General features: G+C 44.4%; 1 protein-coding gene across 3 annotated transcripts in view; it reads left to right on the top strand.

Moving 5' to 3' along the window:
- Nucleotides 1-12,802, top strand: part of WBP1L (WW domain binding protein 1 like) — a 62,945-nt gene that overhangs the window by 43,739 nt on the left and 6,404 nt on the right. For all 3 annotated transcript variants that reach the window (XM_081544964.1, XM_081544974.1, XM_081544982.1), the window contains one exon: nucleotides 4,221-4,323. In XM_081544964.1, coding sequence (XP_081401090.1) covers nucleotides 4,221-4,323 — 103 coding nt within the window. The remainder of the gene's footprint in view (nucleotides 1-4,220; nucleotides 4,324-12,802) is intronic.

The raw sequence follows: 12,802 nt of genomic DNA, 5'->3' as shown, positions 1-12,802 counted from the left end.
TCATTGCAATGGCTTCTCTTGTTTCAGAGCACAGGCTCTAGGGTGCTCAGATTTAAGTAGTTGCAGCAGGCAGGCTCAGTAGTTGTGGCTCATGGGCTCTAGAGTGTAGGCTCAGTAGTTGTAGCGCCTGGGTTCGGTTGCCCCACAGCATGTGAAATCCTCGGACCAAGGATTGAACCCATGTCTCCTGCACTGGGAGGTGGATTCTTAACCACTTGTCCACCAGGGAAGACCCACTTTTCACCTTTTATTTGCCCATTGTGTTCCCCACTGCTATTTCAATACTGGTGCAGGGTAGGTACTCAGTAAATGTTGAAGGAACCGGTGAAGGCCCCATGTTCCACAATGGGATGAAACACCATTTTACTTTTCGGAAAATTGGTGTGTGAAAATAATGACCTTTCAAGCAAAGAAGGGAGGATCCCCAAGCATGTTGCCCCTCTCACTGCCAAGTAGAAAATGTTCCCAAAGTCAAAGAGCTCCTTAAGGGCAGGGACCTTATCTTTTTAGTGGATTTATTTAAGCATCTAAAGTGTTAAAAGCAAGTGAAGAAGTATAACTTAAACCAAGGATGTTCTAGTTTATTAGTTAAAAGCTCAGGCTCTGGAGTCAGATGAATTACCTAGCTGCGTGGCCTCAGGCAAGTTACTTAGCCTCTCTTGACTTCAGTTCTCTTTTACTACCCACTTCATCCTCTTGTAAGGCATTTAGAACAGTGCCTAGCACATAGCAGGTACTCAGTATTATTCACCCCAGCTCATTCTGCCTTCATGGAGGCTGCATAGCCATTGTTCATTCAGCAAACCTGGAGTTGGGGATGGGGATCGGGATTAAGGAGACAGAGCTCTTGCCCATAGGAAGGGCACAGTTTATTCTCTCATTCACTCTTGAGGAGGGGAAGGGAGGGGTGAAATATTAACTTCCCACTCGAGACTTAGCCTAAACAATGTAATTTGTGTATAGTCCTTGGAGATGCTTGGAAGAAAAGCAGAGGATACTCATGAAGAGGGCTGAGAATTTTTCATATTTGAACTTTCCATTGCATTCTCTCCAGTTCCTTTTTCTATTCTTTATGTGTCTGGAGCAGCCCACATTGCCAGTGAGCTTTACTGTTCTGAGAAATAGTTCTAAGTGAATGCACAGTGCTCTTTATTGAATGGTCTTTCATTGAATGCAGAGTCGTCTTTATTGAATGGTCTTTCACTGAATGCAGAGTGCTCTTTATTGAATGGTCTTTCATGCCCAGCAGTAATGACTCAGAGAATAACATTGATATTAAGAGCTCAGAGAAGTTTAGTTACTACTGAAGTTACCACAGTTAATAAGCATAGTGTGAGAGCCACACTTTGAACCCAGATCTGACTGAATCTTAAGCATTTGGATCTTGAGCTGCCTGGAGATCCCTGAAAGTCCTCTGGGTGACTTCCTCCTACAGGGAAGGTTAGAAGAGCACCAAGCAACATTTGCAAAACATTTACTATTCTTTGCTTTGACTGAGAGGAGACATAGATTACAGCAACTTTTGCATTGGTTGCTGCCAAAAGGAATGGGAGGTGGGTAGGCTGGTAGACTCTTCAGGTTAAAGGAGACGTGAGTGAGCATCTTAACTAGCTCTTGGGCCACTGAGTGACTTGCCCAGAGTCCTGTTCCTCGGTAATGGCAGAGCTAGGACCACACCCAAGGCTTCTGGATTTTCCTCTCCTACCAGTAGGTCTTTCTCTGGAGGAGCTCATCATGCTCACATCTCGCTACCCTCTTAATCCATCATTTCTTCCTTGTAAAGGTCCATGAGCCCATGTCTCTTCTTCAACTGCCCACCTACTTTCCTTCCTCCTGTAGCAGAAAATGACAGTTCCCATAACCAAGACCATCCTAGACAAGTTGGGGACTCTACTTGGGGAGAGGAGAACAGGGGATGAGATATCCTGGGTAAAAAGTATTTGGGAAACTGAGTTAAATGATGCTGCCACAGTCTGCTGTCCTTGGGAAAGTGGAAGGAGAGCAGGGAAAAGAGCAGGGTTCTGTTTATACCAGGCTTCCTGTCTCAGTGGATGGGAAAGCCAAGAGAAAAGCTGACACCAGTAGGTCATTAAGATGCCACTTGTTTAGATTTCAAACACATTCCATTTCATGCCTCACAGAGGACCAGTTGACCACCCTGTGTTCCAAGCCTGGACTTCATCTGATAAATTTTTTTGAGGCAGAAGTGTCACTGGATTCTTTCATGTGTTGAGGTGTAGGCAACACCGCCTCTTGTCAAAACTATGTGGACAGTTTGAACTGTGCTCTTGTGAGCCAGGCCAGAAGAATGGCATTTCAGGGCCTGGTAAACTTGGGAGAAACTTTCTCATGTCCTTAGGAAAGCAGTGTTTCGCTCTGAAGTCAGAGGAGGTGTGTTCTAGCAAAAGCATCGAGCACAGATCTGCTTTCTCCACATGCATCAGGCCTCAGAGGAGACATCCTAGTGGACAGCCACCTTCTAGGTGTGCCATTTTATGGTGGACATGGAGGGGCAACAATAGAATTCTGTGTGCAGCACTGTTACGAAACTGTCGTCAGAATCAACAAATGTCTTGCCGGTGTTTCCTTCTTCCTAAACCCCTTTACACCAGGGTGTAAGACTCTTAAAGACCAGGAAACACCTGAGGATGTGGTGGAGACACGCTCTGAGCCAGGGATCTAAGTTTTAGCCGTGCCCTTTCTTTTGTTTTCGCCTTGTGGCTTCAGGTCCCCAGCCTCTATCTCTGTAGACAGTCTCTGGATTGTTTTGTTTATACCCTTGGCCAAGTAGACAGCATAGTAGAGCAGGGCCCAGAGAACAGGAACCAACTATGTGGCTTGAGTTTCCACTGGCAGGCGTCCTCCCGGATGTACACTGTGGGCAGGGTCAGCCTGAGTAGCAGCAAATACAATACTGTGGTTTTAGTTTCTTTGCTGAGCAGGTTTTTTTCCCTTCCTAAGTGTGCTTCTTGAGGTTAGGGACAATGTCTTATTCATCTTCATGTCTCTCATACCCAGCCCAGTGCTCGGCACAGAGATGGTGTCCAGTCAATGAGTGTGTCGCTTCTTTAGGATAAAGAAATGTTGAAAGCCACATCTTAATAGCCCTCATGCACTGTGGCCCAGAGGACATTGGAGGCTGAAGTTTATTTAAGTTATTATAAACTTATTTATAAATAAGTTATAAAACTTATTTATAAACTTATTGAAGTTTATTTAAGTTTCATATCTTAACTGTGGAATATAAAATAAACCTTTCCACCTCTATTCCCATCCACCAGTGCTGTGAATAGAATTTGGCAAAATGCTAGATGGTTACTCAGCAGTGCCCTTTCTATAGCTGTCCCTGACAAGGGACAGTGTGAATTCTAGATCCAGTCAAGATTATTAAGAGATCATCTGATAAGCAGAAAAAGATCTAGCAAATTGAAATTGCATTAGGTCACCTAAGCAAGTCACTCGTTTTCTTAAGACTGAAGAATTTTAGTAGCAGGTTTTTTAGCCTTCTTTTGAATCACGCTTTAATTAACCTTGGAGATCATGTGTTTTAAAGGGAGGATGGACTGGCTGACCAGATGCTAATCCTAGAATACGTACGGCCTTAATTATTCCAGGAACTTGCACAGAGAACCTGGTTTTATTTAAAATGTACAGCCAGTTACAGGAGAATCATGACCGTCTTATGGGCTAAATTAACATCAGAACATGGAGTGCTTCAGCTTGGACATAAGCAAGGAGGATTCTGCTCTGTTTTTCTCTCTGAGAACTCTGCTCTTTACCACTTGGCTTTATGTACTGAATCTTCTTCCCTCTTTAATAAACCATATTAATTTTCTTAAATCTGCTGTTGCATGGTTGTTTTTTTTTTTCCTCAATGGAGTAAATATTGGTACAGACTGTTTGGTGGACGATGGACAGGCAACCAGAAAGAGGGGGATAAGAAGAAAGGGTTAGTCGTCCAGTCGTGTCCGACTCTTTGAGACCCCATGGACTGTAGCCCGCCAGGCTCCTCTGTGCATGGAATTCTCCAGGCAAAAATACTGGAGTGGGTTGCCATTCCCTTCTCCAAGGGATCTTCCTGACCTAGGGATTGAACCTGGGTCTCCTGCATTGTAGGCAGATTCTTTACCAACTGAGCCACCAGAGAAGCCCTATGAGAAGAAAAGTATTTAAAAGCTATAATTTAATGTGCTAAAATTTTTTTTTTTAATTTCTTTTAGGATAAGGAAACCTGCGTGGGTACCAACAATCAAAGCTATATCTGTGACACAGGACACTGCTGTGGACAGTCTCAGTGCTGCAACTACTACTATGAACTCTGGTGTAAGTCCTTGCCTGGGGGTTTCTTGGTATCCAAGCGTCTCAGTTCACCACCTCTGCTCATTGGGAAACTGAAGGCTGGCCAGCTTTGTTCTTACTCTCTCGGTGGCAGTGTTGGTGAGCAGACTCTTTGGACACCGTGAGCTAAAGACTGGAAAATATGGTCTGAGCCCTCCTAAGAGGCCATGGTTAGCAGATCTGCTGCAGAAGCTTCTGAGTGGGATTCTCTTGGATGCCCTCTCCAGGGTGTACCAAGCAGTGACAACAACTTTTGCCCTCTCATGGGCCAGCCCAGCTGCCCAGACTCCCAATCTTTGCAAAGAGAGGTTTGCAGCAGCCAAGCTGCTGTGGATGCCGGGCTGCTCTCTGGATAGCTGTAATGCCGTTTTCTTGTTGAAAACAAAAAACAAACCAAAAAAACACCAGGACTTCCCAATTCCCCATAGATCCTCAAGGAGCCGCCTCTGTTTCTGAGGGTCCCTCTCAGTGGGATAATCTTTCCTTAGGTCGTGGCCAACAGAGCCCTCCTGGAGAGGAGGAATAGAGGTTCAGCCCCCTTTGTTCCTTCCTCAGATCGCAAACTGAAGTGTCTGGAGGGTTCTCAGTCCACCTAACCTGTTAGTGTCATCTCAAAGCCATTTTGAGTTGTCAGCTCCACCACCTCATCACTGGCTCGGTGGAGGCCAGGACCACTTGCACCTTCCTGAGCTGTCCAAGGATGAGGACATTGCCCTGGGCTTCAGGGAGTGACCTACACTTAAGAGAGTTCACTGAAGCACTTTGTACTCTGATCTTCCTGAAACTCAGATGAGACACTAGGGATACTGGACAAAGAAGAAGAGGATGGGAGCATCCTGAGGGCAGTGTTGCCAGGTGACCAGCACTACAGTGGTTCTCAAGCTGTCTGTTGATAGAGGAGGCAGTAGATTGTTTGCCCAGAGAATTATAAGCCCCCATCACTCCCTCCATGTGGAGACAACCTTTGCCCCTTGCTTCACATCCTTGCCATCACCTCTACCTCTGCCCTTCTCCCCCTTCTCCTTTCTGATCTCCCCATTCACCCCCCATCAGGTGTATGTCAGAAAGCAGCTAGAAAAGCTGTTGTTTAAAATGGAAAGGAAATTAGACTATTGGCTGGGAAGCTTCTCTCTCTGAATGCAAACGGATCTTGTTGCCCGTGGGAGTGGTTCCTACAAAAAAGATCTCTCCTCACCCTCATACTTCCTTTTTGATGACTGGCTCTTCTGCCTCTCTGAGGAATTCCAGGGGTGATTATGGGCAGACTCTTTCCTAAGGAGAGAACAGGGTTCAAAATGTCCCCATCAGTCCTCCAAGTACATAAGCAGCAGCAGCACAGGCAGGCCTGGAGTTGTTGGTGCTATTTTAGAAGGGGTGGGGCTGAGGGAACTCACTGGAGAAACACAAAGTGCCAGGCAGGTGGACAGACTGTTTAAATGTTTTAAAATGCAGATAACCACAGGGTTCAAATTCTCCCTCTCACCCCTTATTAAAACAAAAGTCAAAGCTGGGCTGCCAAAAAGCCACAGAGCTGCGGTTTGTTTTTCTGGGGCCCGGCCCAGGCAGCGTCAGTTGCGGAAAGGATGGAGTTGCTGATGGCCCCCATCTCAGATTGACAGAGCCTCCTGAGGCTTTGGCGGAACAGACTCAGTAGCGACCAGAATTGGGTCATGAATGCCAAGGCTAGAGGTGGGGTGACGGGGACAGGGAGATGCGAGACACAATTGTCAGGGAGGCAGGTGGTCTGGGAACCAGGCACTTTACCCCGCGGGCCCAAAGAAAGCCGAGGGAAGAGCTGCACAGTGGCTAATCACTTCTCCAGTCGTGGTAGCTGGGGAAAGAAGGAGGCCAGACAGAGACCAGTCTGGCTGGGGAGGAAAGACTCACCCTTGTACAAGATGGCCCGTGCTTGCCAAGTTCTCAAGGGACAGAGACTAAAAGCCCAACTTCCTCTTTGTGCCCAGAAATGGCTTTTTGGTCAGAAGATGCCCAGTGAGCGTTCCGCCTCTCTCCGGAATTCTTGAGGGCCTGGCCTCGGCCTGATGTGGAGAGGAGGGAGGTCAAGTGTAGGAATGAGCCCTTTCAGTTCTCATCGGAACTGTGCTTCTGGTCACTTTGAACCCTGTTCTCTCTAATTGCCTCTGAACTCTGCCTGAGTTGTGAAAATAATGGGCTTTGGGTTATTCTTTTTGTCTTTTTCCTTTGGAAGGAAAAGATCTCAGCCAGGAAGCCCTTGGCAGAGTTTTTGTCAGACAGAGTACCTTTTTAACCACAGTTGCCTACCGGGAAGGCCTTGGGGAAAAATAAATGCCGTTTCCATCAACCCTCATACCACTGTTAAGCTGAAATTTTCTTGTGTGCTGAGGACTGGCACACACACACATACAGAGCCCACTTTGCACAGACACACAAACACACAGAGACCGAAAACTTCAACCAGCACCCTTTCTCCCCTGTCTTTTTAATCTCTTGTAACGTAGGCCATAGTCATTAGTGGGTCTGCATCAGTTCAGGAGTGAAAGTCCTGTTTTACCACCACCATGGTTGAGGCTTTAAGACCTGGCCTTATCATCCCATGCGTTTTTATGGCTCTTGTACTTTCAATCATCGCTCAATCGTTTATTCAGCAAACTCTTATTCCAGTGGTTTCAGACTTTGGCAAGCATCTGCATTTCCTGGAGGGCTTATTAAAGCATGGATTTCTGGGCCCAAGTCCCAGAGTTTTTGATTCAGTAGGTCTGAGGTGGACCTGAAAATTTGCAATTCTAACCAAGTTTCTACTGGATGAAGTGGCCTCTTCTGTGTTAAAGCGTGTGGGGAGACAGAATCCTTGCCATCAAGAAGGGGGTCTCTAAGCAGAGAGAGGAGATAATACAACGTGCCTCATTAGTGGTGCAAAGTAGAAAGTGGAGTGTGTGTGCCAGGATCACTGTGTATGTGCTAGGAGAATTTGCTTTCGCTGGACAGGATTCAGGCAGGCTGCATGGAGGTCGTGGCATTTGAGGTAGGCCTTAAAGAAAGGGTGGATAGGATTTAAACACATGGAGACGGATAGGATGACTTCTCAGGCAGAGGGACGCCAAACACCATAGGCCAAGGCTCCATGGGAAAGAGGAGAGCATGCATCACGTTAACCTTTTCCCTGGGATCGTGGGGTTCACTCAGGGGAGATGAGGTTGCTGGTGTGCATAAAACTCTGCCGTGGGCTGGGCACCCAGTAAAGTCTGCACACATGTCAGCTCAGCCTGCTCTAAGGACAACCCTGCCAGATATGCATAGCCCATTTCTCAGGACCTGGAGTGTTCAGTCACCAGTCAGTCAGTTACAGTTGAGTCGTGGGGTCAGTGTGCCTCACACAAAGCCACCCCCTTCCAGAACTCTTTAAGTGCCAGGCCAGAAGGTGATGGGCGGTCTCAAATGTGCAGGTTTGAGAACTCTGCATGTGGACATTAACTCACAATTATCCTCACAATGACCAAGTAGGTAGAAACTGTTATTATCCCCATTTTACAGATGAGGGAAGTCAAGACAAAATGACCAGGGTCACAAAGCTAGGATATGAAACTTGTCCAATCTTTCTGATGAAGTTGCAAGTCCTCTGAAGTGTTCATTTCCCAAATTCATGCCTTTTCCACAGTGGAAAAGGATCTCCTGTTAAGAGCTGTCAAGGGCTAAGGAGGATACCCACCCGTCCTATGGGGTAGAAGGAGAGCTAGTGGACAGTATACTTTGGCTTCCTAATGAGGAATTTCCTGCCAATTGGGGAGTGGTGTTTTCCCAAGTTTATAGTGAACTCTGGGGCACATGACTCAGTTCCTACATTGGACTGTGATTGTTTTTAAAAACATGTTTTCCATTTTGCTTAGCATGACAAGCGTGCCCCACAATGAGGTCGCAGCTTTCAAAGGTCACTGGGGAATGTAATCTGTGGGTAGATGTGTGTTCGGGGAGGAGGACATGCTTCTGTCTTTCTCTGTGTGGCTCTTCCTTTAAAAACTTTCCTCCTTGTTTGTGAAAACTAGTGAAAAGATCAAAAGTTTGCACAACTCCACAGAGACTAGTCTAGATGGTCCCCCTTTTAAAGCTGCGGGGCCATGGCTTTGACTAGAATCCAGTAGGATCTGTTGTGTGAGGGTCGGACAAGAATGCCTTCTGTCTTCCCACATTAACTCCATCAAGTGGGACCAGTCCTTAGGAGGCTTTTCTGGACCTATGCTAATGCCCCATTACCACACTTGGCCCCTTTGCCCACATCAGTTTTCCCCTAGTTTTGATCCGTACTATCACTTTGTGATACTATATTAGAAATGCAGAAATTGGAACTCAGTTTGAGACTTTATATAATATCATACAAATGGTACATAGTAGGGAGAGTTTTTCTACCCATGCTACCACATGAAAAGAAGCAACTGATGGAATTTCAGTAAACATATGAGTTTTCTGGTGCTGTTAGGTACGACGGCGGTAACCCTGCCAAAGGTATGCCTTCTACTTGTCTCATTTCTTCCCCCAGTCTCCTTCTACCCTGCCTCATTTTTCCTTTAAAAAAAAAGACAAGACCTCTTTTTCTATCATACTTCTAGTTCAGTGGAACTTAGGCTTTTTCTGGAATAAGGATTCTCTTAAGAATCTGATGAACATTTGCAATCTTCTCCTCCAGAAAAGCCTTCAAAGGATCAGTCTGGATAGGCTAAAGGTTATGCTCAGTGATAAACAAGTCCAAACTCCTGGAGGTCCTAAAACAACAGGTTTATTGCTCACACTGTGTCCATCACAGGTTGGCTGGGAGCTTTGTTCCTACTTCTTTATCCTCTGGGTCCAGACTGACCCTGAAGTCAGTCTAGAACGTTACGACTTGCTATAGCAGAAAGGAACGTAACAGAGGGTCTCACATTAGCAAGAAATGTTCTGGCCTCTTGGTGACATCTGTCACTTTCAGTCTCAATTTGTTAGTTAGAAGTAGCCCCAAAATGTCACCTATTCATAAGGGGGCCAGGAAATTCAAGCCTACCCACATGCCAGGAAGGGGGAGAACCAGAAATATTTGGCCAACATGAAAACCATGAAAACAATCTCTGCTATAATAGTTTAGAAGTTTTGCCTTAGATCATGTATAGTGCAGCATTAAGGTTTCAAGTTAAGTTTACCTTTAGGTAAGAAACAATTGGAAAAGTGACAGAAGGCAAAAAGTAGAGTTAGGTGCTGATTATCTCATGGGAGAATGTACTTCTAAAATTATGAGGTAACACAGAAGCGTAAAGGATTGTGATATGATGCTGGGCAAGTTAATGTAGGTAATATAAAAAAGTGGTTAGCCCAGAATCTTTGAGACTTGACTCGAAAATATTCCCTGGTGGCTCAGAGGGTAAAGTGTCTGCCTGCAATGTGGGAGACCTGGGTTCAATCCCTGGGTTGGGAAGATCCCCTGAAGAAGGAAATGGCAACTCACTCCAGTATTCTTGCCTGGAGAATCCCATGAACGGAGGAGCCTGGTAGGCTACAGTCCACGGGGTCACAGAGAATCAGACACGACTTAGGGACTTCACTTTCTTTCTTTTTTAAAATGTTCTCAGAGACAGGCCCTTCAGCAGAGTGCATTTTGCTTGCTTATGCCGCCTCCCTTGGGTGTGACCTAACCCTGCAAGGCTGGGAGCTGACCGGACCGTAGAGGCAGGAGATGTTACAGGGCAGCACTGGGAAGCCAGTTCACTCCCAGAGCTCCTATCCGGCCTCAAAACCCCTCCCTGAGGGCTCCACTAACAGTATCCAGTCTCCAGTCAGTCAGTATTGAAAGGAGAGAAGAGTTCGATGCATGAGACAAGGGCTCAGGGCCGGGGCAATGGGATGACCCAGAGGGATGGGATGGGGAGGGAGGAGGGTGGGGGGTCCAGGAAGGGGAACACATGTAAACCCATGGCTGATTCATGTCAATGTATGGCAAAAACTATTACAATATTGTAAAGTAATTAGCCCCCAACTAAAATAAATAAATTTATAAAAAAAAAAAAGAGTAAGTTAAATTAAACAGATGTCCTGTGTGACTCTGGGAAGGACCACAAGGGAGACTTCGGACTTAAACTTACGTCTGTGTTCTCTGGTTAGGAATGGGGTTTTTCTGTCTGCTGTTGGGAAAAGGGGAAAAGATCCTCTCCTCATTGTCCTCCGCCTGTTCTGTCACCAGACCTCAGCAGAAGTTTCTGTTGAACTATGACATGTGCTAAAAGCAGCAAGGTGTCACACAGTGGTGTTGCAGCCTGCCAGGGCTGGAAGGCAGTACTGCTGTCCTGTCTTTACCCCATAGGGGTGGCTCTATGGGTAGATTCAGAGAGGATACCCCTGGGGAACAGAAAGAAACACCCTGGGTGTTGCCAGAGGCCACACCCTAAATTTCAGTGGGCTCTTTCAAAATATCGTGTTCTGGTACAAACAAGAAAAAAAAATCAGGGGTTTATTCATTTGTAATTGTTTACCGGGAGAGAGAAGCTTTTTTTTTTTTTAATATTCAGTCTGAAAAGAGATATAGAAATACTTAACATATTCTAAACACAAACTTATAGTTACAGAGCAGATGATTAAAAAAAAGTAACATCTGTAATGGAAAAAACTGAAGTTCCTCAGAAATAGGGAGGAAATGAAAAATAATATAATCTGGTCTCATTTAATAAAAACTCATCTTAAAATTATTCCTCAGGTTTATTTTAATTGAGAAAAAGTATTCTTTTTTTTTTTCAAAGAAGTACATGTTCATCTTAGAAAATTCAGGAATTGCAGATAAACAAAACATAAGAACTGGTAACAGAAAATCCTGTTGTCCAGGAATAATCTCATGATTAACTTCCTGATCATCCCTCTGGATATTTATACTTTTTTTTAAGCAAAAGTTGGGGTCATATTTTATGCTGTTTTGTAATTGCTTTTTTTTCCGTTTGGTATTTGAAACGTCTTATTATGTCAAAAATAGTATTCTGTGGATAATTTTTTTTAATGATTCATATCAGTTCATTGTATGAAGACATTCCCAGAGGAATTTTTAAATCTATTCAGAAATGTATTAATTTTTTTTAAAGCCAGAAAAAATAAAAATTAGTCACAGATATTCTTAAGTTTTAACTTACTTTGTTTCTAGTTTTATAATTTGAAAGAAGAAAACAAAAATTGGGAGAAGACGACAAAAGAGGCAAGAATATACAATGGAGAAAAGACAATGTCTTTAACAAGTGGTGCTGGGAAAACTGATCAACCACTTGCAAAAGAATGAAACTGTAACACTTTCTAACACCATACACAAAAATAAACTCAAAATGGATTAAAGATCTAAACGTAAGACCAGAAACTATAAAACTCTTAGAGGAAAACATGGGCAAAACACTCTCCGACATAAATCACAGCAGGATCCTCTATGACCCACCTCCCAGAATATTGGAAATAAAAGCAAAAATAAACAAATGGGACCTAATTAAAATTAAAAGCTTCTGCACAACAAAGGAAACTATAAGCAAGGTGAAAAGACAGCCTTCAGAATAGCAGAAAATAATAGCAAACGAAGCAACTGACAAAGAATTAATCTCAAAAATATAGGAGCAACTCCTGCAGCTCAATTCCAGAAAAATAAAGGACCCAATCAAAAAATGGGCCAAAGAACTAAACAGACATTTCTCCAAAGAAGACATACAGATGGCTAACAAACATATGAGAAGATGCTCAACATCACTCATTATCAGAGAAATGGAAATCAGAACCACAATGAGGTACCATCTCACGCCCGTCAGAATGGCTGCTATCCAAAAGTCTACAAGCAATAAATGCTGGAGAGGGTGTGGAGAAAAGGGAACCCTCTTTCACTGTTGGTGGGAATGCAAACTAGTACAGCCACTATGGAAAACAGTGTGGAGATTCCTTAAAAAACTGGAAATAGAACTGCCATATGACCCAGCAATCCCACTGCAGGGCATACACACTGAGGAAACCAGAATTGAAAGAGACACGTGTACCCCAATGTTCGTCACAGCACGGTTTATAATAGCCAGGACATGGAAGCAACCTAGATGCCCATCATCAGACGAATGGATAAGGAAGCTGTGGTACATATTCACAATGGAATATTACTCAGCCATTAAAAAGAACACATTTGAATCAGTTCTAATGAGGTGGGTGAAACTGGAGCCTATTATACACAGTGAAGTAAGCCAGAAAGAAAAACACCAATGCAGTATACTAATGCATACATATGGAATTTAGAAAGATGGTAACGATAACCCTGTATGCAAGACAGCAAATGCATATGCAGATGCATAGAACAGTCTTTTGGACTCTATGGGAGAAGGTGAGGGTGGGATGATATGGGAGAATGGCATTGAAACATGTAAATTATCATATGTGAAACGAGTCGCCAGTCCAGGTTCAATGCATGATACAGGTTGCTCAGGGCTGGTGCACTGGGATGACCCAGAGGGATGGTATGGGG

The sequence above is a fragment of the Giraffa tippelskirchi genome, chromosome 2 (assembly GCF_054371585.1).
Source record: "Giraffa tippelskirchi isolate mGirTip1 chromosome 2, T2T-mGirTip1v1.2.pri, whole genome shotgun sequence".
Taxonomy (NCBI): Eukaryota; Metazoa; Chordata; class Mammalia; order Artiodactyla; family Giraffidae; genus Giraffa; species Giraffa tippelskirchi.
Note: the sequence above shows the minus strand (reverse complement) of the source record. Positions and strands in the feature narration are given on the sequence as shown.